The 23,669-nt window shown below is 43.2% G+C and overlaps 1 protein-coding gene across 1 annotated transcript in view; it reads left to right on the top strand.

The window, feature by feature from the left end:
• Window positions 1–23,669, top strand: part of TRAPPC9 (trafficking protein particle complex subunit 9) — a 602,485-nt gene that overhangs the window by 22,284 nt on the left and 556,532 nt on the right. The window contains exon 8 of the mRNA XM_056522817.1: window positions 15,975–16,191. Within this exon, the coding sequence (XP_056378792.1) occupies window positions 15,975–16,191 (217 nt within the window). The remainder of the gene's footprint in view (window positions 1–15,974; window positions 16,192–23,669) is intronic.

Below are 23,669 nucleotides of genomic sequence, written 5' to 3'. Positions count from 1 at the left end.
AAGGAATAAGAGGAGATACAGGAGGAGGAGGAGTAAGAGTCCTGACCATAGGAGCTTACACTCTATAAGGAATAAGAGGAGATACAAGAGGAGGAGTAAGAGTCCTGACCATAGGAGCTTACATTCTATAAGGAATAAGAGGAGATACAGGAGGAGGAGGAGTAAGAGTCCTGACCATAGGAGCTTACACTCTATAAGGAATAAGAGGAGATACAGGAGGAGGAGTAATAGTCCTGACCATAGGAGCTTACACTCTATAAGGAATAAGAGGAGATACAGGAGGAGGAGGAGTAAGAGTCCTGACCATAGGAGCTTACACTCTATAAGGAATAAGAGGAGATACAGGAGGAGGAGGAGTAAGAGTCCTGACCATAGGAGCTTACACTCTATAAGGAATAAGAGGAGATACAGGAGGAGGAGGAAGAGTCCTGACCATAGGAGCTTACACTCTATAAGGAATAAGAGGAGATACAGGAGGAGGAGGAAGAGTCCTGACCATAGGAGCTTACACTCTATAAGGAATAAGAGGAGCTACAGGAGGAGGAGGAAGAGTCCTGACCATAGGAGCTTACACTCTATAAGGAATAAGAGGAGATACAGGAGGAGGAGTAAGAGTCCTGACCATAGGAGCTTACACTCTATAAGGAATAAGAGGAGCTACAGGAGGAGGAGTAAGAGTCCTGACCATAGGAGCTTACACTCTATAAGGAATAAGAGGAGATACAGGAGGAGGAGTAAGAGTCCTGACCATAGGAGCTTACACTCTATAAGGAATAAGAGGAGATACAGGAGGAGGAGTAAGAGCCCTGACCATAGGAGCTTACACTCTATAAGGAATAAGAGGAGATACAGGAGGAGGAGTAAGAGTCCTGACCATAGGAGCTTACACTCTATAAGGAATAAGAGGAGATACAGGAGGAGGAGTAAGAGTCCTGACCATAGGAGCTTACACTCTATAAGGAATAAGAGGAGATACAGGAGGAGGAGTAAGAGTCCTGACCATAGGAGCTTACACTCTATAAGGAATAAGAGGAGATACAGGAGGAGGAGGAGTAAGAGTCCTGACCATAGGAGCTTACACTCTATAAGGAATAAGAGGAGATACAGGAGGAGGAGGGGTAAGAGTCCTGACCATAGGAGCTTACACTCTATAAGGAATAAGAGGAGATACAGGAGGGGGAGGAGTAAGAGTCCTGACCATAGGAGCTTACACTCTATAAGGAATAAGAGGAGATACAGGAGGAGGAGGAGTAAGAGTCCTGACCATAGGAGCTTACACTCTATAAGGAATAAGAGGAGATACAAGAGGAGAAGTAAGAGTCCTGACCATAGGAGCTTACACTCTATAAGGAATAAGAGGAGATACAGGAGGAGGAGTAAGAGCCCTGACCATAGGAGCTTACACTCTATAAGGAATAAGAGGAGATACAGGAGGAGGAGTAAGTGTCCTGACCATAGGAGCTTACATTCTATAAGGAATAAGAGGAGATACAGGAGGAGGAGGGGTAAGAGTCCTGACCATAGGAGCTTACACTCTATAAGGAATAAGAGGAGATACAGGAGGAGGAGTAAGAGCCCTGACCATAGGAGCTTACACTCTATAAGGAATAAGAGGAGATACAGGAGGAGGAGTAAGAGTCCTGACCATAGGAGCTTACACTCTATAAGGAATAAGAGGAGATACAGGAGGAGGAGGAGTAAGAGTCCTGACCATAGGAGCTTACACTCTATAAGGAATAAGAGGAGATACAGGAGGAGGAGGAGTAAGAGTTCTGACCATAGGAGCTTACACTCTATAAGGAATAAGAGGAGATACAGGAGGAGGAGTAAGAGTCCTGACCATAGGAGCTTACACTCTATAAGGAATAAGAGGAGTTACAAGAGGAGGAGTAAGAGTCCTGACCATAGGAGCTTACACTCTATAAGGAATAAGAGGAGATACAAGAGGAGGAGTAAGAGTCCTGACCATAGGAGCTTACACTCTATAAGGAATAAGAGGAGATACAGGAGGAGGAGTAAGAGTCCTGACCATAGGAGCTTACACTCTATAAGGAATAAGAGGAGTTACAAGAGGAGGAGTAAGAGTCCTGACCATAGGAGCTTACACTCTATAAGGAATAAGAGGAGATACAAGAGGAGGAGTAAGAGTCCTGACCATAGGAGCTTACACTCTATAAGGAATAAGAGAAGATACAGGAGGAGGAGGAGTAAGAGTCCTGACCATAGGAGCTTACACTCTATAAGGAATAAGAGGAGATACAGGAGGAGGAGGAGTAAGAGTCCTGACCATAGGAGCTTACACTCTATAAGGAATAAGAGGAGATACAGGAGGAGGAGTAATAGTCCTGACCATAGGAGCTTACACTCTATAAGGAATAAGAGGAATTACAAGAGGAGGAGTAAGAGTCCTGACCATAGGAGCTTACACTCTATAAGGAATAAGAGGAGATACAAGAGGAGGAGGAATAAGAGTCCTGACCATAGGAGCTTACACTCTATAAGGAATAAGAGGAGATACAGGAGGAGGAGTAAGAGTCCTGACCATAGGAGCTTACACTCTATAAGGAATAAGAGGAGATACAAGAGGAGGAGTAAGAGTCCTGACCATAGGAGCTTACACTCTATAAGGAATAAGAGGAGATACAAGAGGAGGAGTAAGAGTCCTGACCATAGGAGCTTACACTCTATAAGGAATAAGAGGAGATACAAGAGGAGGAGTAAGAGTCCTGACCATAGGAGCTTACACTCTATAAGGAATAAGAGGAGATACAGGAGGAGGAGTAAGAGTCCTGACCATAGGAGCTTACACTCTATAAGGAATAAGAGAAGATACAGGAGGAGGAGTAAGAGTCCTGACCATAGGAGCTTACACTCTATAAGGAATAAGAGGAGATACAAGAGGAGGAGTAAGAGTCCTGACCATAGGAGCTTACACTCTATAAGGAATAAGAGGAGATACAGGAGGAGGAGTAAGAGTCCTGACCATAGGAGCTTACACTCTATAAGGAATAAGAGGAGATACAGGAGGAGGAGGAGTAAGAGACCTGACCATAGGAGCTTACACTCTATAAGGAATAAGAGGAGATACAAGAGGAGGAGTAAGAGTCCTGACCATAGGAGCTTACACTCTATAAGGAATAAGAGGAGATACAGGAGGAGGAGGAGTAAGAGTCCTGACCATAGGAGCTTACACTCTATAAGGAATAAGAGGAGATATAGGAGGAGGAGTAAGAGTCCTGACCATAGGAGCTTACACTCTATAAGGAATAAGAGGAGATACAGGAGGAGGAGTAAGTGTCCTGACCATAGGAGCTTACACTCTATAAGGAATAAGAGGAGATACAGAAGGAGGAGTAAGAGTCCTGACCATAGGAGCTTACACTCTATAAGGAATAAGAGGAGATACAGGAGGAGGAGTAAGAGTCCTGACCATAGGAGCTTACACTCTATAAGGAATAAGAGGAGATACAGGAGGAGGAGTAAGAGTCCTGACCATAGGAGCTTACACTCTATAAGGAATAAGAGGAGATACAGGAGGAGGAGTAAGAGTCCTGACCATAGGAGCTTACACTCTATAAGGAATAAGAGGAGATACAGGAGGAGTAAGAGTCCTGACCATAGGAGCTTACACTCTATAAGGAATAAGAGGAGATACAGGAGGAGGAGTAAGAGTCCTGACCATAGGAGCTTACACTCTATAAGGAATAAGAGGAGATACAGGAGGGGGAGTAAGAGTCCTGACCATAGGAGCTTACACTCTATAAGGAATAAGAGGAGATACAGGAGGAGGAGTAAGAGTCCTGACCATAGGAGCTTACACTCTATAAGGAATAAGAGGAGATACAGGAGGAGGAGTAAGAGTCCTGACCATAGGAGCTTACACTCTATAAGGAATAAGAGGAGATACAGGAGGAGGAGTAAGAGTCCTGACCATAGGAGCTTACACTCTATAAGGAATAAGAGGAGATACAGGAGTAGGAGGAGTAAGAGTCCTGACCATAGGAGCTTACACTCTATAAGGAATAAGAGGAGATAAAAGACGAGGAGGAGGAAGAGTCCTGACCATAGGAGCTTACACTCTATAAGGAATAAGAGGAGATACAGGAGGAGGAGGAGTAAGAGTTCTGACCATAGGAGCTTAGACTCTATAGGGAATAAGAGGAGATATAGGAGGAGGAGTAAGAGTCCTGACCATAGGAGCTTACACTCTATAAGGAATAAGAGGAGATACAGGAGGAGGAGTAAGAGTCCTGACCATAGGAGCTTACACTCTATAAGGAATAAGAGGAGATACAGGAGGAGGAGTAAGAGCCCTGACCATAGGAGCTTACACTCTATAAGGAATAAGAGGAGATACAGGAGGAGGAGGAGTAAGAGTCCTGACCATAGGAGCTTACACTCTATAAGGAATAAGAGGAGATACAGGAGGAGGAGGAGTAAGAGTCCTGACCATAGGAGCTTACACTCTATAAGGAATAAGAGGAGATACAGGAGGAGGAGTAATAGTCCTGACCATAGGAGCTTACACTCTATAAGGAATAAGAGGAGATACAAGAGGAGGAGTAAGAGTCCTGACCATAGGAGCTTACACTCTATAAGGAATAAGAGGAGCTACAGGAGGAGGAGGAAGAGTCCTGACCATAGGAGCTTACACTCTATAAGGAATAAGAGGAGATACAGGAGGAGGAGGAAGAGTCCTGACCATAGGAGCTTACACTCTATAAGGAATAAGAGGAGATACAAGAGGAGGAGTAAGAGTCCTGACCATAGGAGCTTACACTCTATAAGGAATAAGAGGAGATACAGGAGGAGGAGTAAGAGTCCTGACCATAGGAGCTTACACTCTATAAGGAATAAGAGGAGATACAGGAGGAGGAGTAAGAGTCCTGACCATAGGAGCTTACACTCTATAAGGAATAAGAGGAGATACAGGAGGAGGAGTAAGAGTCCTGACCATAGGAGCTTACACTCTATAAGGAATAAGAGGAGATACAGGAGGAGGAGTAAGAGCCCTGACCATAGGAGCTTACACTCTATAAGGAATAAGAGGAGATACAAGAGGAGGAGTAAGAGTCCTGACCATAGGAGCTTACACTCTATAAGGAATAAGAGGAGATACAGGAGGAGGAGGAGTAAGAGTCCTGACCATAGGAGCTTACACTCTATAAGGAATAAGAGGAGATACAGGAGGAGGAGGAGTAAGAGTCCTGACCATAGGAGCTTACACTCTATAAGGAATAAGAGGAGATACAGGAGGAGGAGTAAGAGTCCTGACCATAGGAGCTTACACTCTATAAGGAATAAGAGGAGATACAGGAGGAGGAGTAAGAGTCCTGACCATAGGAGCTTACACTCTATAAGGAATAAGAGGAGATACAGGAGGGGGAGTAAGAGTCCTGACCATAGGAGCTTACACTCTATAAGGAATAAGAGGAGATACAAGAGGAGGAGTAAGAGTCCTGACCATAGGAGCTTACACTCTATAAGGAATAAGAGGAGATACAGGAGGAGGAGGAGTAAGTGTCCTGACCATAGGAGCTTACACTCTATAAGGAATAAGAGGAGATACAAGAGGAGGAGTAAGAGTCCTGACCATAGGAGCTTACACTCTATAAGGAATAAGAGGAGATACAGGAGTAAGAGTCCTGACCATAGGAGCTTACACTCTATAAGGAATAAGAGGAGATACAAGAGGAGGAGTAAGAGTCCTGACCATAGGAGCTTACACTCTATAAGGAATAAGAGGAGATACAGGAGGAGGAGGGGTAAGAGTCCTGACCATAGGAGCTTACACTCTATAAGGAATAAGAGGAGATACAGGAGGAGGAGTAAGAGTCCTGACCATAGGAGCTTACACTCTATAAGGAATAAGAGGAGATACAGGAGGAGGAGTAAGAGTCCTGACCATAGGAGCTTACACTCTATAAGGAATAAGAGGAGATACAGGAGGAGGAGTAAGAGTCCTGACCATAGGAGCTTACACTCTATAAGGAATAAGAGGAGATACAGGAGGAGGAGTAAGAGTCCTGACCATAGGAGCTTACACTCTATAAGGAATAAGAGGAGATACAGGAGGGGGAGTAAGAGTCCTGACCATAGGAGCTTACACTCTATAAGGAATAAGAGGAGATACAGGAGGAGGAGTAAGAGTCCTGACCATAGGAGCTTACACTCTATAAGGAATAAGAGGAGATACAGGAGGAGGAGTAAGAGTCCTGACCATAGGAGCTTACACTCTATAAGTAATAAGAGGAGATACAGGAGGGGGAGTAAGAGTCCTGACCATAGGAGCTTACACTCTATAAGGAATAAGAGGAGATACAGGAGGGGGAGTAAGAGTCCTGACCATAGGAGCTTACACTCTATAAGGAATAAGAGGAGATACAGGAGGAGGAGGAGTAATAGTCCTGACCATAGGAGCTTACACTCTATAAGGAATAAGAGGAGATACAGGAGGAGGAGTAAGAGTCCTGACCATAGGAGCTTACACTCTATAAGGAATAAGAGGAGATACAGGAGGAGGAGTAAGAGTCCTGACCATAGGAGCTTACACTCTATAAGGAATAAGAGGAGATACAGGAGGAGGAGTAAAAGTCCTGACCATAGGAGCTTACACTCTATAAGGAATAAGAGGAGATACAGGAGGAGGAGTAAGAGTCCTGACCATAGGAGCTTACACTCTATAAGGAATAAGAGGAGATACAGGAGGAGGAGTAAGAGTCCTGACCATAGGAGCTTACACTCTATAAGGAATAAGAGGAGATACAGGAGGAGGAGTAAGAGTCCTGACCATAGGAGCTTACACTCTATAAGGAATAAGAGGAGATACAGGAGGAGGAGGAGTAAGAGTCCTGACCATAGGAGCTTACACTCTATAAGGAATAAGAGGAGATACAGGAGGGGGAGGAGTAAGAGTCCTGACCATAGGAGCTTACACTCTATAAGGAATAAGAGGAGATACAGGAGGGGGAGGAGTAAGAGTCCTGACCATAGGAGCTTACACTCTATAAGGAATAAGAGGAGATACAGGAGGAGGAGTAAGAGTCCTGACCATAGGAGCTTACACTCTATAAGGAATAAGAAGAGATACAGGAGGGGGAGTAAGAGTCCTGACCATAGGAGCTTACACACTATAAGGAATAAGAGGAGATACAGGAGGAGGAGTAAGAGTCCTGACAATAGGAGCTTACACTCTATAAGGAATAAGAGGAGATACAGGAGGAGGAGTAAGAGTCCTGACCATAGGAGCTTACACTCTATAAGGAATAAGAGGAGATACAGGAGGAGGAATAAGAGTCCTGACCATAGGAGCTTACACTCTATAAGGAATAAGAGGAGATACAGGAGGAGGAAGAGTAAGAGTCCTGACCATAGGAGCTTACACTCTATAAGGAATAAGAGGAGATACAGGAGGAGGAGTAAGAGTCCTGATCATAGGAGCTTACACTCTATAAGGAATAAGAGGAGATACAGGAGGAGGAGGAGTAAGAGTCCTGACCATAGGAGCTTACACTCTATAAGGAATAAGAGGAGATACAGGAGGGGGAGTAAGAGTCCTAACCATAGGAGCTTACACTCTATAAGGAATAAGAGGAGATACAGGAGGAGGAGTAAGAGCCCTGACCATAGGAGCTTACACTCTATAAGGAATAAGAGGAGATACAGGAGGAGGAGTAAGAGTCCTGACCATAGGAGCTTACACTCTATAAGGAATAAGAGGAGTTACAGGAGGGGGAGTAAGAGTCCTGACCATAGGAGCTTACACTCTATAAGGAATAAGAGGAGATACAGGAGGAGGAGGAGTAGGAGTCCTGACCATAGGAGCTTACACTCTATAAGGAATAAGAGGAGATACAGGAGGGGGAGTAAGAGTCCTGACCATAGGAGCTTACACTCTATAAGGAATAAGAGGAGATATAGGAGGAGGAGGAATAAGAGTCCTGACCATAGGAGCTTACACTCTATAAGGAATAAGAGGAGTTACAGGAGGGGGAGTAAGAGTCCTGACCATAGGAGCTTACACTCTATAAGGAATAAGAGGAGATATAGGAGGAGGAGGAATAAGAGTCCTGACCATAGGAGCTTACACTCTATAAGGAATAAGAGGAGATACAGGAGGAGGAAGAGTAAGAGTCCTGACCATAGGAGCTTACACTCTATAAGGAATAAGAGGAGATACAGGAGGAGGAGTAAGAGTCCTGATCATAGGAGCTTACACTCTATAAGGAATAAGAGGAGATACAGGAGGAGGAGGAGTAAGAGTCCTGACCATAGGAGCTTACACTCTATAAGGAATAAGAGGAGATACAGGAGGAGGAGTAAGAGTCCTGACCATAGGAGCTTACACTCTATAAGGAATAAGAGGAGATACAGGAGGGGGAGTAAGAGTCCTAACCATAGGAGCTTACACTCTATAAGGAATAAGAGGAGATACAGGAGGAGGAGTAAGAGCCCTGACCATAGGAGCTTACACTCTATAAGGAATAAGAGGAGATACAGGAGGAGGAGTAAGAGTCCTGACCATAGGAGCTTACACTCTATAAGGAATAAGAGGAGTTACAGGAGGGGGAGTAAGAGTCCTGACCATAGGAGCTTACACTCTATAAGGAATAAGAGGAGATACAGGAGGAGGAGGAGTAGGAGTCCTGACCATAGGAGCTTACACTCTATAAGGAATAAGAGGAGATACAGGAGGAGGAGTAAGAGTCCTGACCATAGGAGCTTACACTCTATAAGGAATAAGAGGAGATACAGGAAGAGGAGGAGTAGGAGTCCTGACCATAGGAGCTTACACTCTATAAGGAATAAGAGGAGATACAGGAGGAGGAGGAAGAGTCCTGACCATAGGAGCTTACACTCTATAAGGAATAAGAGGAGATACAGGAGGAGGAGTAAGAGTCCTGACCATAGGAGCTTACACTCTATAAGGAATAAGAGGAGATACAGGAGGAGGAGGAAGAGTCCTGACCATAGGAGCTTACACTCTATAAGGAATAAGAGGAGATACAGGAGGAGGAGTAAGAGTCCTGACCATAGGAGCTTACACTCTATAAGGAATAAGAGGAGATACAAGAGGAGTAAGAGTCCTGACCATAGGAGCTTACACTCTATAAGGAATAAGAGGAGATAAAAGACGAGGAGGAGGAGTCCTGACCATAGGAGCTTACACTCTATAAGGAATAAGAGGAGATACAGGAGGAGGAGTAAGAGTCCTGACCATAGGAGCTTACACTCTATAAGGAAGAAGTGGAGATACAGGAATAGGAGGAGTAAGAGTCCTGACCATAGGAGCTTACACTCTATAAGGAATAAGAGGAGATACAGGAGGAGGAGGAGTAAGAGTCCTGACCATAGGAGCTTACACTCTATAAGGAATAAGAGGAGATACAGGAGGAGGAGGAGGAGTAAGAGTCCTGACCATAGGAGCTTACACTCTATAAGGAATAAGAGGAGATACAGGAGGAGGAGTAAGAGCCCTGACCATAGGAGCTTACACTCTATAAGGAATAAGAGGAGATACAGGAGGAGGAGGAGTAAGAGTCCTGACCATAGGAGCTTACACTCTATAAGGAATAAGAGGAGATACAGAAGGAGGAGGAGTAAGAGTCCTGACCATAGGAGCTTACACTCTATAAGGAATAAGAGGAGATACAGGAGGAGGAGGAGTAAGAGTCCTGACCATAGGAGCTTACACTCTATAAGGAATAATAGGAGATACAGGAGGAGGACTAAGAGTCCTGACCATAGGAGCTTACACTCTATAAGGAATAAGAGGAGATACAGGAGGAGGAGGAGTAAGAGTCCTGACCATAGGAGCTTACACTCTATAAGGAATAAGAGTAGACACAGGAGGAGGAGGGTTAAAGAGTTCCTCTCATGATCTTGTTAAATGTTTTAATTCTCTCAGGTCACTGCCCCCGATCATGATAAACCACCCCCTGCCTTTATTTTTATTATTTGTTAGTTTTCTACCTTGATATTGCTCTGTATTTTCTGCTCAGTCTGTTCACAGACTGGGGAGGGGCGTTCCCCAGCAGGTGTGACCTCATCTGAAGCCATACAGGGGAGAACTTCAGTGTCAGCAGTTCAGTGTGAGATGAGCTGTGATTGGCTAAGGCCAATTTTTTATTAATGCTAGTTCCCATTTAAGAGTCCTGACCGCATTGACTATTTTTTGATCAGCAGACCTCTTTTGGATGGCGTGTTATCTACAGACATTAAGACTATCTCGTGGTCAGATCACGCCCCGATTTCAATTAATACTACGAAAATCGGGCCCACCCCCCGGGGTACAGACCATGGAGAGCCAAAACCCATATCATAATGAATGAGAACCTGAGACCGAATATGTCCTCGTTTATTTATTCAGTCTTAGAAATAAGTAAAAACTCAGTGAGTACATCTTCCATGCTCTCGTGTGCTGTGAAAGCAACAATCAGAGGCCAATTAATAAGTCAAAACGCTTTTTATAATAAACAAAGTAAATCTAAAAGAGTAGCCTTAGTAACGAAGATGGCGGAACTACACAATAAGAACAAAAACCAATACAATAATACAATAGCTGAAGAGATTACGGACATAACTTCGGAATTACACAATCTTGATCTATATAAGTTTAATAAAGCACTTCAAAATAAAAGGTAGGTTGGGTACTTACTGGCTAGCCAATAGACCAGGAAAGTATTTAGCCAGACAAATCCAAAGGAAGATTAAAAGAGATAAAATTGATTCTATAACCCTGCCCACAGGAGATAGAGTCTACGACCCAAAGAGTGTGGCGAATGCCTTGGCTGAGTATTACAGCAACCCGTGTAATTTAAAAGAAGACCCCAAAATTAACCAGCCAACTGAGGAAATAATAAATGGTTTCTTGTCACAAATTAATCTACCTGTTATTTCTGAATCAAAAAACATAAACTTGTCCCAACCTATCCTTGAAGAGGAAGTCACTAAACATAGACATAAACTAACCTCAGCAAAAGCTCCAGGACCAGAGGGGTTAATATGTGAATTTTATAAAATACACACAAACAAAATAGCCCCAATATTAACAGAGGTATTTAATGAAATACTCAGCTCAGATGTTAGAGGCAACTGTGATCACAATCCCTAAGGAAGGAAAGATTTTATCTTCATCATCAAATTACAGGTCAGTTTCATTACTTAATGAAGATATTAAGCTCTACGCCAAAATGATTGCCGATAGAATAAATAAAATACTCCCTAACTTAGTACAAGTCGATCAGGTCGGATTCACAAAAGGGCGCCAAACATCGGAGGGCACTAGACGAGTCCTGGACCTGAGCGACATAGTGGGACGCGGTCGGGTGCCTTCTCTTTTCCTAGGATTGGATGCGGAGAAGGCATTCGACCGCGTACACTGGGGATATCTGGTCTCAGTGATGACCAAATTCGGCTTCCCCCCAAAAAATTAATCTCTGCTATAATGGCCCTGTACTCGGCCCCTAGTGCCAAAGTATATACAGAGGGAGTGTTATCAAAGAAATTTGTCATCTCAAATGGTACAAGACAGATTTGCCCCCTGTCCCCATTGTTGTTTACCCTAGCGATAGAGCCTTTCGCAGAACAAGTGAGGAGATCGAAGGGAATCCAGGGCATTCAAGTAAGGAGCGACGAGCATCGGATAAGTCTGTTTGCCGATGATATTCTCATCTCATGTACCAACCCAACAGAATCTTTAAAATCACCAATGGCCCTGATTGCGCAATTTTCATCAATTAGTTATTATAAATTAAAGGGTACCTCTCATCAAATAAACTTTTGATATATTTTAGATTAATGAATGTTGAATAACTTTCCAATAGCATGTTAATGAAAAATATTCTTCTTTCTATTGTATTTTTCCCGATCAGTCCTGTCAGCAAGCATTTCTGACTCATGCTGGAGTCCTAAACACTCAGAGCTGCCAGCCTGCTTTGTTCACAGCCAAACAGGCTGTGAACAAAGCAGGCTGGCAGCTCTGAGTGTTCTCCTTTGTGAACAAAGCAGACTGGCAGCTCGTAGTGTTTAGGACTCCAGCATGAGTCTGAAATGCTTGCTGCCAGGACTGGTAGGGAGACCCCTAGTGGTCATTTCTTCAAAGTGGAAAATTAAATAGAAAGAAGCAGATTTTTTAATAACATGCAATTGTGAAGTTATTCTGCATACATTAATCTATAATATATCAAAAGTTTTTTTTGATGAGAGGTACCCTTTAAATGTCTCTAAATCAATAGCCTTACTATTACATATAGACTCGGACACTAAATCACAATTAGAAAAATCTTACCCCTTTCACTGGACCAATAAGTCAATGACCTTAGCCCCAATTAGCCCCTTCTCCACAGGACTCTATTAAAATAAATATAAACAGGCTCTATCCTCAATTAAACACAGACATAGGCTCATATACACGACTGACGATTTCTTGGATCGGCAGAATAGCAGTCTCAAAAATGATATTATTGCACAAGATTTTATATACCCTCCGAAATCTGCCAGTAAAAATCCCAATAAAAACAATCAAAACTCTCCAACAAATACAAAACTTTGTTTGGGGAAATAAGAAGCCTCGTATAGCAGCAAAAATGTTCTATAAACCGTTGTGAAAAGGAGGTCTAGGCTGCCCTAATGTTTTAGATTACTATAGAGCTATAATACTTACCCAAGCACAAAGATTGTGGCATAATGATTTGGAGATGCATTGGGTTGCCCTGGAAACTCAGGCAGCGGGAGTAAGATATCCCAGAGAGATATTGTGGGAAGCAGCACTCCAAAATAGGACTAATTTATGCAAGCATAACGGAGTGGCTAAAATCCTTAAAACAAAATATAATTAATTTGGGGAGATTGGAAGACATCCTGATGGAAGTCATACAACACCGATTACCAGCAACGGACTTGTCCATATGGATAAGTAAAGGGGTTAAGACAGTGGGCTCTATTTGTGAAAAGGGAGTACTCCTTCAATTTCCCCAAATTTCAACTAGGTATGGAATTTCCTCTAAAGATTTCTTCAAATATCTGCAACTCAGACACTGTATCTCATCTTTTAAATGGAGGAACCGTCAGAGAAATCGGCCTATAGTGAACATTTCTTTAAAACCAAGGGGGAAAGAGGAGGTATTTCTAAAACGTATAAAGCTCTCCAATTAATAAAGCGGAGTAATAGGCAAAGTTATCAGGATAGTTGGGAGGAAGATCTGAGAAGAAAAATGGCCTTTTATATACACTATTCCAACAAAGGTATCTCACTGCGTATCTCACCTGGAGTCCTCACGTAAGCTGCTGTATAGATGGTATATGACCCCGCTGAAAATAACTAAATTTAAAGGGGTACTCCGCCCCTGGCATCTTATCCCCTATCCAAAGGATAGGGGATAAGATGTTAGATCACCGCGGTCCCGCTGCTGGGGACCCCGGGGATCGCTGCTGCAGCACCCCGCCATCATTACTGCGCAGAGCGAGATCGCTCTGCACGTAATGACGGACAATACAGGGGCCGGAGCAGCGTGACGTCATGGCTCCGCCCCTCATGACATCACGGCCCGTCCCCTTAATGCAAGTCTATGGCAGGGGGTGTGACGACTGCCACGCCCCCTTCCTATAGACTTGTATTGACGGGGGCCGGCCGTGACGTCACGAGGGGCGGAGCCGTGATGTAACGATGCTCCGTCCCCTGTATTGCCCGTCATTACGTGCAGAGCGATCTCGCTCTGCGCAGTAATGATAGCGGGGTGCTGCAGCAGCGATCCCCGGGGTCCCCAGCAGCGGGACACCGGCGATCTGACATCTTATCCCTATCCTTTGGATAGGGGATAAGATGTCTAGGGGCGGAGTACCCCTTTAATACGACCAACTCCTTTGTGCTGGCGCTGCGATTCACAGGAGGGGTCAATGTTACATATATGGTGGAACTGTACAAAAATTCAGCCCTTCTGGAGTAGTATTTACCACATATTAAGCAAATTATTAGAAACAGAGGACATCCAAGGCTGGGGACCGGGAATGGCCCTTTTGTCTTTGGGACTGGAGGTATTATCATTAGAGAAAATAACAATAAGTTACCACATCCTAGCAACAGCCCGTGTAGGTATTGCAAGATGTTGGAAATCCCAGGAACTCCCCCAAATCCCTAGTATCTTAAAGGGGTACTCCGGTGAAAACCTTTTTTTCTTTTAAATCAACTGGTGGCAGAAAGTTAAACATATTTGTAAATTACTTCTATTAAAAAATCTTAATCCTTCCAGTACCTATTAGCTGCTGAATGCTACAGAGGAAATTCCTTTCTTTTTGGAACACTGATGACATCACGAGCACAGTGCTCTCTGCTGACCTCTCTGTCCATTTTAGCAACCGTGCATAGCAGATGTATGCTAAGGGCAGCATGGTGGCTCAGTGGTTAGCATTGCTGCCTTGCAGTGCTGGGGACTTGGGTTCAAATCCCACTAAGGACAACAATAAATAAAGCGTTATTATTATAATAACGTCAGCAGAGAGAACTGTGGTCGTGATGTCATCAGAGAGCATTCCAAAAAAGAAAAGAATTTCCTTTGTAGTATTCAGCAGCTAATAAGTACAGGAAGGATTAAGATTTTTTTTAATAGAAGTAATTTACAAATATGTTTAACTTTCTGCCACCAGTTGATTTAAAAGAAAAAAAGTTTTCACCGGAGTACCCCTTTAAGAAATTTAAAACAGACTTGCATTATGGAGACATTGAGACTAGATAGTTTGCCTAATCAAAGAAATGGAAGGAAATGGAGAAGAATCTGGGAATCTTTTGAAATACAAATCCAAAATTTAGGAAACTGAGGGGAAGTTAGTAAAAACAGTAAGAAAAACAGATTAGGGATGGAGGTTAGAGGGAAGCAGTGGATGCCTAGTGAATATGGAGAGTATGAATTAGGGATCGGCCGATAATCACGAGTTTGGGCATTATCGGTATCTGCAATTACCTTGCCGATAAGCCGATAATGCCCCGTCCCCCGCATCGCCCCCACCGCACCGCGACCGCCCCCCCCCGACCCACCGCACCGTGACCGCCCCCCCCCCCCGACCCACCGCACCGCGTCGCACACCCCACCGACCCACCGTGTCGCACCCCCCACCGTAGTGCTGGTCGGTATACCGGTATGAACCGGATACCGTTTTTTTTCTCCCACGGTATGGATTTTTGCCCATACCGCTATACCGGTTGGGCCCCTCCCCCACCCTCCATCCATCCATCCTTCCTGTAGTGTCCGGCGGCATTCCGGGTGGAGGGTGAATCGGTCCGGGCTGTCCTTCTTCTCCGGAGGTCCTCTTCTCCACTCTGGGCAGGCTCCGGCCTAGTATGCTGCATAGACGCCGCTACGCCGTGACGTCAGGTGCGTCGCTGCGCACGGGCGTCACTGCGCAGCGGCGTCTATACTGCGTTACTAGGCCGGAGCCTGCCCGGAGTGGAGAAGAGGACCCCCGGAGAAGGACAGCCCGGACCGGTTCACCCTCCACCCGGAATGCCGCCGGACACTACAGGAAGGATGGATGGCCCGGACCACCCTGACAGGTAGGGGGAGAGAAGCGGGTGGCGGCGGCGGCCTATGGCCCCGCAAAAGCCACTGCAGTGCATTGATTTAAAGCGCCCGCTTTAAATCAATGATCTGCAGCGGTGTCGCGGGGGGATAAATAGCCGATAACTTATACCGGAATATCTGTATAAGTTATCGGCTATCGGCCCTAACCTCCACCGATTATCGGTATCGGCCCTAAAAATACGATATCGGTCGATCCCTAGTATGAATAGAGTGGAAGAGAAAAAAAGTAAAAAAAAAAAAAGTCCTGACCATAGGAGCTTACAAGAAATAAGAGATACAAGAAGAGAAGGTGACATCAATGATCATTAGCTGTGTTGACTTTAAGACGTCTTTATTTTTAAGAATCTGGATATAAGACGGTCAATTAATTTGTCATGTGATTTTTGTTCTGTTTTGTAGCTGTCAGAGGAGGAGAAGATCCAGCGATACAGCGTCCTCTCCGAACTTTACGAGCTCATCGGCTTCCACCGAAAATCTGCTTTCTTCAAGCGGGTGGCTGCCATGCAGTGTGTGGCCCCCACAATCCCGGAGCCCGGCTGGAAGGCTTGCTACAAACTCCTCCTAGAGACTCTGCCCGGCTACAGCTTATCTCTCGACCCTAAGGATTTCAGCAAAGGTAAAAACCCTCACCTCCTACTTGTGCACAAGATCAGGAGAAGCTTGTACTGACCCTTTACTCCATCCAGAGCTGCATTCAGGATTCTGCTGGCTGACACTTATCTTTTAGTAATGCACTATCCAGACCAGTGTGCCTCCAACTATTGCAAAACTACAGCTCCCTGCATGCCCGGACAGCCAAAGGCTGTCCGGGCATGCTGGGAGTTGTAGTTTTGCAACAGCTGGAGGCACCCTGTTTGTGAAACACTGATCCAGACTCTTAAAGGGGTACTCCGGTGAAAACCTTTTTTCTTTTAAATCAACTGGTGGCAGAAAGTTAAACATATTTGCAAATTACTTCTATTAAAAAAAATCTTAATCCTTCCTGTACTTATTAGCTGCTGAATACTACAGAGGAAATTCTTTTCTTATTTTGGAATGCTCTCTGATGACATCACGAGCACAGTTCTCTCTGCTGATGTTATTCTAAAAATAATAATAACGCTTTATTTATTGTTGTCCTTAGCGGGATTTGAACCCAAGTCCCCAGCACTGCAAGGCAGTAGTGCTAACCACTGAGCCACCATGCTGCCCTTAGCATACATCTGCTATGCATGGTTGCTAAAATGGACAGAGATGTCAGCAGAGAGAGCACTGTGCTCGTGATGTCATCAGTGTTCCAAAAAGAAAGGAATTTCCTCTGTAGCATTCGGCAGCTAATAAGTACAGGAAGGATTAAGATTTTTTACTAGAAGTAATTTACAACTATGTTTAACTTTCTGCCACCAGTTGATTTAAAAGAAAAAAGGTTTTCACCGGAGTACCCCTTTAATAAGCAGCAGGCTACCATATGCACTCCTGAAGGCTACCATATGCCACCCCAGGGTGCAGAATGCGTATGTAATGGAGGAGCTGGTGGGAATGCTGATGGTTGTAGTCCTCTGCTAGTCACAATCTGGGTTAGGCTGGGTTCCCATTACGTTTTCCTCCATACGGGAGCGCATACGGCAGGGGAACGCAAGTTTTTAGCTCTCCCCTGCCGTATGCGCTCCCGTATGGGGGAAAACGTAATGGGAACCCAGCCTCACTGTGGCTGGGGTGCTTCCACCAAGACTCCCACACTCCTTGAGCATGTACCGTGATGAGAAGAGTGCACCAAGGCAGGATCGTACTAGTGGTTCCCCCCCGGACAGCTCGCTCTGCGCATGTGTCCTTGGGAAGGGTTCTTATTTTTGAGGGGGCAGTGCCCACTTTGGTAATGTGCAAATAAAATAAAATTGTGAGATCCGCCGAATCTCATTTAACCCCGTAAATGTACGTCCTGGTGAGCTGGTACTTAACGCACCAGGACGTACTTTTACGTCCTATGCATAACTGCGAGCATCGGAGCGATGCCCGGATCATGCGCGGCAGGTCCCGGCTGCTGATCACAGCCCGGAACCCACCGGTAATGGCGGACATCCGCGATCCCGTGGATGTCCGCCATTAACCCCTCAGATGCCGTGATCAATACAGATCACGGTATCTGCAGCATCGCGGTCACTAAAATGGATGATCGGATCGCCCGCAGCGCTGCCGCGGCAATCCGATCATCCAGAACGGCAGACGGCGGTCCCCCTCACCTGCCTCCGCTGCCTTCCCAGCGTCTTCTGCCTCCGCTGCCTTCTCGCAGACCAGAGCAGAAGATGACCGATAACACTGATCAGTACTATGTCCTATACATAGCATTGAACAGTATTAGCAATCAAATGATTGCTATAGATAGTCCCCTATGGGGACTATTAAAGTGTAAAAATAAAAGTAAAAAAAAAAATAAAGTTAAAAAAATGTGAAAAAACCCCTCCCCCAATAAAAACGTAAATTGTCCAATTTTCCCTATTTCACCCCCAAAAAGTGTTTAAAAAATATTTTATATACACATTTGGCATCGCCGCGTGTGTAAATATCTGAACTATTAAAATAAAATGTTAATGATACCGTACGGTGAACGGCGGGAACATAAAAAAGAAACAAAAAAGTCTTATATAAGCAAAAAAAAAAGTTTTATATAAGCAAATATGGTATCAATAAAAAGTACAGATCACGGCGCAAGAAATGAGCCCTCACACCGCCGCTTATACGGAAAAATTTAAAAGTTATAGGTCTTCAAACTAGGGGGATTTTAAACGTACTAATTAGGTTAAAAAGTTTGTTATAAGCGCAACAGTAATAGAAAAGTATGTTATCATGGGTATCATTTTAATCGTATTGACCCACAGAATAAAGAACACATGTCATTTTTACCGTAAATTGTACGGCGTGAAAACGAAACCTTCCAAAATTAGCAACAGTGCGGTTTTCTTTTTAATTTCCCCACACAAATAGTATTTTATTGGTTGCGCCATACATTTTATGATATAATGAGTGATGTCATTACAACGGACAACTGGTCTCGCAAAAAACAAGTCCTCATACTAGTCTGTGGATGAAAATATAAGAGTTAGGATTTTTTTGAAGTTTAGGAGGAAAAAACGAAAACGTAAAAATATTGTCTGAGACCTTAAGGGGTTAAAGGGGTACTCCAGTGGAATTTTTTTTTTTAAATCAACTGGTGCCAGAAAGTTAAACAGATTTGTAAATGACTTCTATTTAGAAATCTTAATCCTTCCAGTACTTACCAGCTGTTGTATGCTCTGCAGGAAGTTCTTTTTCTTTTTGAATTTCCTTTCTGTTTGACCACAGTGCTCTCTGCTGACACCTCTGTTCATTTTAGGAACTGTCCGGAGCAGGAGCAAATCCCCATAGCAAACCTATCCTGATCTGGACAGTTCCTAAAATGAACAGAGGTGTCAGCCGAGAGCACTGTGGTCAGACAGAAAGGAAATTCAAAAAGAAGGAGAACTTCCTGTGTAACATACAGCAGATGATGTACTGGAAGGAGTAAGATTTTTTAAATATAAGTAATTTACAAATCAAAAAAGAGAAAGTATATGGGTGTGTGCAGCTCACAATTAATACACACCGAGGTCAAACTGGGCAAGCAACTATACCTTAATTGCTAAAAAGGAAAACCAAAAGACAAAATGTAGCCCGGACCTTCTAGGTGAGTGTATAGAAATAAATGATCATAGATCGTGCTTCAAGAATAATGATCAACAATTTATTAAAGCACGATCATTATTCTTGAAGCACGATCTATGATCATTTATTTCTATACACTCACCTAGAAGGTCCGGGCTACATTTTGTCTTTTAATTTACAAATCATGTCAAAAAGTTTTCTCTCTTATTAAAGGGGTACTACCGTGGAAAACGTTTTATTTTTTTATTTTTTAACAACTGGTGCCAGAAAGTTAAACAGATTTGTAAATAACTTCTATTAAAAAAATCTTAATCCTTCCAGTACTTTTTAGGGGCTGTATACTACAGAGGAATTGTTTTTTCTTTTTGGATTTCTCTTATGTCACAACCACATAGCTCTCTGCTGACCTCTGCTGTCCATTTTAGGAACTGTCCGGAGCAGCATATGACAGTTCCTAAAATGGACAGAGATGTCAGCAGAGAGCTATGTGGTTGTGACATAAGATAAATCCAAAAAGAGAAGCATTTCCTCTGTAGTATACAGCCCCCTAAAAAGTACTGGAAGGATTAAGATTTTTTTAATACAAGTAATTTACAAATCTGTTTAACTTTCTGGCACCAGTGGATCTAAAAAAAAGAAAAAAAGTTTTCCACGGGAGTACCCCTTTAAATGGACATTTTAAATAGGGCACATATGGCATACAACACCCAACTACAGACTGTGCAGGGATCATGGTGGGGCATCGCATGCCCACCTTTAGCAGTAGGCAACAGAAACAGCATGAAGCTCTGGCTCCTTGGGGGCTGGGCACTGATTCTAGAACTGTTTTTTCAGGGTTTTTTTTTTTGTTAAGAATTTGTCAGATAACAGTCAATTTTTTTTCTTAATTTATTTTATAGCGCCAACACATTCCGCAGAGTTGTACAGAGATCTTAAATCTCTTACATCAGTCCCTTCCCCCCCATTGGTGCTCATGATCAAATTCCAAATTTAAAGGCTCTATGTTTTAGCAATGCACTATCCAGACCAGTGTTTCTTAACCAGTCTTCCTCCACCTGCTGCAAAACTACAACTCCCAGCATGCCCGGACAGCCTTTGGCTGTCCGGGCATGCTGAGAGTTGTAGTTTTGCAACAGCTGGAGGCACTCTGGTTGTAAAACACTGGATTCGTTTTCAGATGCACCAAATGTATCAGTCTTCCTGATACACTGTAATAAATCTGGTTAATTAAAGAAGGAGAGGGGGGAGGGGGGACTTTTTGTAATATTTTCTGGATATGTATTTTGTTTGTAATTTTGAAAATGAAATAAATCATAAACACCTAGTAATGTGTTTTTAAGGGTGTGCATAAAACGTAACTTTTACTTGTTGATCAGATAAAATATCAAACTTAAATTGTGTATTTGTGTACAAAAATTACCATTACCAATAAAATTGCAAGGGATTATGGCTGTATAGAGGATGGCCAAGGTGGGTTCTGCTTGGCCCTGCCAGCCCAACTGTGCCTCCTAAACAACAAATTCTCCCAACCAAATAAAGACCGCCGACACATTTCTACCAGCACTCAGACTGGTGTCATCAGGGAGGTAACAACATTGGTCAAAACATATAAAATGTAATAACAGTGTATCCATATAGATCCAGGTTCGGGGTTGCTGCAAAAAAAAAAGGGCCCTGTGGCGCAGGGAGCCGGAGATACTCCGCTCTGCTCGCTAGTTCCAGCGAGATGCCGGCGTTTCGCTGGAACTAGCGAGTAGAGCGGAGTATCTCCGGCTCCCTGTGCCACAGCAGGTTCTGCATTATTCCCATCTGATACCGTAAACAGTGGACCTGAACTACGAGATCCTGGGGAATCATTCATCTATAGGGATCTATAGTGATTGAGCTGCATTCTTTTTACAGGCTAATGATATGAATACCTGACGTCACAATAGTTAGGCTCCCTGATGACACCAGCCTGAGTGCTGGTAGAAATGCGTCGGCGGTCTTTATTTGGTTGGGAGAATTTGTTGTTTAGGAGGCACAGTTGGGCTGGCAGGGTCAAGCAGAGCCCACCTTGGCCATCGTATATACAGCCATAATCCCTTGCAATTTCATTGGCAATGGTAATTTTTGTACACAAATACACAATTTAAGTTTGATATTTTATCTGATAAACAAGTAAAAGTTACGTTTTATGCACACCCTTAAACACATTACTAGGTGTTTATGATTTATTTGATTCATATGCTGGGTGACCCTTATATGATTGAGTTGGTCTTGACGCAGGACTCCATCTATTTGCGCCTTTTTGATTCATTTTGAAAATGGAAATAAAATATTCTTTAAAAAAAAAAAAAGACACCCATATCCATTATTAAATCTTGGCCTATAATTAAAAAAAATAAGGAGAAAAGGGGAAAAAATAAGAGTAGGAAATACTTAAAACAACATTAAAATATTAATTTGTTTCAAACACATAAAATGTATATTAAAAAAAAGCTAAAAGAAAAATTTTCAAATGCAAATAAATTAATAAAAAAAAAAAGTACAACAATCTATGTATAATATATGTGTGTAAAATAAATGAAAAGGTTTAAAAAAAATTGGGACAGGATATAAAAATGTCATAAAAACATCAAAGGATAGGGGATAAGTAGCTGATCTGGGGGGGTCTGACAGCTGGGGCCCCCCACAATCTCCAAAACGGGACCCGGCACTAAGCGAGGAGACTCAGTGAGACGACATACGCTCTGTTCACTTCTATGGAAGCTCCGGAAAGACCCGAGTATAGATGAGGGCATCATTGGCGCTCCAAGAGAAATGAATGGTGCGTGTGCCGTCTACCAGTAGACATGTGATCCTAACGGAGAGAGCCAGGTCCTGCCACGCAGATCGCAGGGGATCCCAGCGGTCATTCTCTCTGCTAAAAAAAAATGAGAGGAGAGAAACAAAAAAAATTTTTTTGTTAGAAAAAATTTTATAAATAAAAAATTGGGGGGAAAAAATGTAAACAATTATTTGAAAAAAGATGACAAAAAAATAAATGTGAATATTTGTCGAAAAACGAAACAAAAGGAAACAACAAGAAATGTTCTCCGCGGGCCGGTAGTTTAATGTTTTTTTTTTTTTGCGTTCAGGCGCCATGTTTGTCTGTAGATACCTGCGCGCACACTGTTGGCGTTCTCCGCTCTTGTAATCTCACTTAGTAACGTTTAATGTTCTCCTTTGTCAGCGACATGAAAGCCTCGTCCCTTTTTTCCCTACATTTTTATTTCTTATTTCTTTTTTTTTTTAGGCAGGAGTTGCTGAAGTATAAAAAGCTTTTATAAATCTGTGTTTAATATTTTAATTTCATTTCGTGGTCGCCGGCAGCAAAGCTTTCAGTGACTGCAGCGCGGCTCCTAATCTGTTTAAGAAGCAAAACAAAAGCGAGAAAAAGAGAAGAATAGCGAAGTCTTCTCTTGTGCCTGAGAGAGAGAGAGCGCAGCTCCGGAGAATTAATTCTGAATTATTGGGGGGAGAGAAGCTAGATGGATGTTAAAAACGTATTAAGATGTTCAGCCCGGTGGAACTGAGCCAAGGCGCCGGATGCTCCTGGACTCGGCTGACAAACACAAATTTGGGGAAACAATTGTCATTTTAATAATCATTTTTTTGACATTTTAGAATTTGTATTTGTAGAATTTAATTGAAACAGGTTCAGTTATCAATACAAAGTATTTACTAGGTAAATGTAATTTATATGCTATAGATCAGTGCACTACAACTCCCAATATCTTCTTCTGTACAACAATACTCATTGCTTCACAGAGAAGTCAAATCGGCTGTGATTCCTGTGGATGCTTTTCCCATTCACTTTGAAAGGTTTGAGCTGAGCTGCAATACCACACACAACCCATGCACAGGTGTGGCGCTGTTTGTAGGTATGATGCGGTTTTTCTAATCCTCATATAAACCCTTTAAACAGCGCCACACCTGTGCATGGGTTATATGTCGTATTGCAGCTCATCTCAATTTAAGGGGATACTCCGGAAGAAAATAAATGTATTTAGATCAACTGGTCCTAGAAAATTAATACAGATTTGTAAAATAATTTTTGTTAAAAATCTTAACCCTTCCAGTACTTATCAGCTGCTGTATACTCCACTGGAAAGAACAAAACACAGTTGTGTAGTTCTTTCCAGTCTGACCACAGTGCTCTCTACTGACACCTCTGTACGTGTCAGGAACTGTCCGGGGTAGGAGCCAATCACTATAGTAAACCTCTCTTGCTTTGGACAGTTCCTGACACGGACAGAGGTGGCAGCAGAGAGCACTGTGGTCAGACTGGGAAGAACTACACAACTTCCTGTGGAGCATACAGCAGCTGATAAGTACTGGAAGGGTTAAGATTTATAAATAAAAGTAATTTACAAATAGGTATAACTTTCTGGCACCAGTTAATTTGAAAACATG

The sequence above is a fragment of the Hyla sarda genome, chromosome 5 (assembly GCF_029499605.1).
Source record: "Hyla sarda isolate aHylSar1 chromosome 5, aHylSar1.hap1, whole genome shotgun sequence".
NCBI lineage: Eukaryota > Metazoa > Chordata > Amphibia > Anura > Hylidae > Hyla > Hyla sarda.
This window is presented reverse-complemented; position numbering and strand designations above follow the sequence as displayed.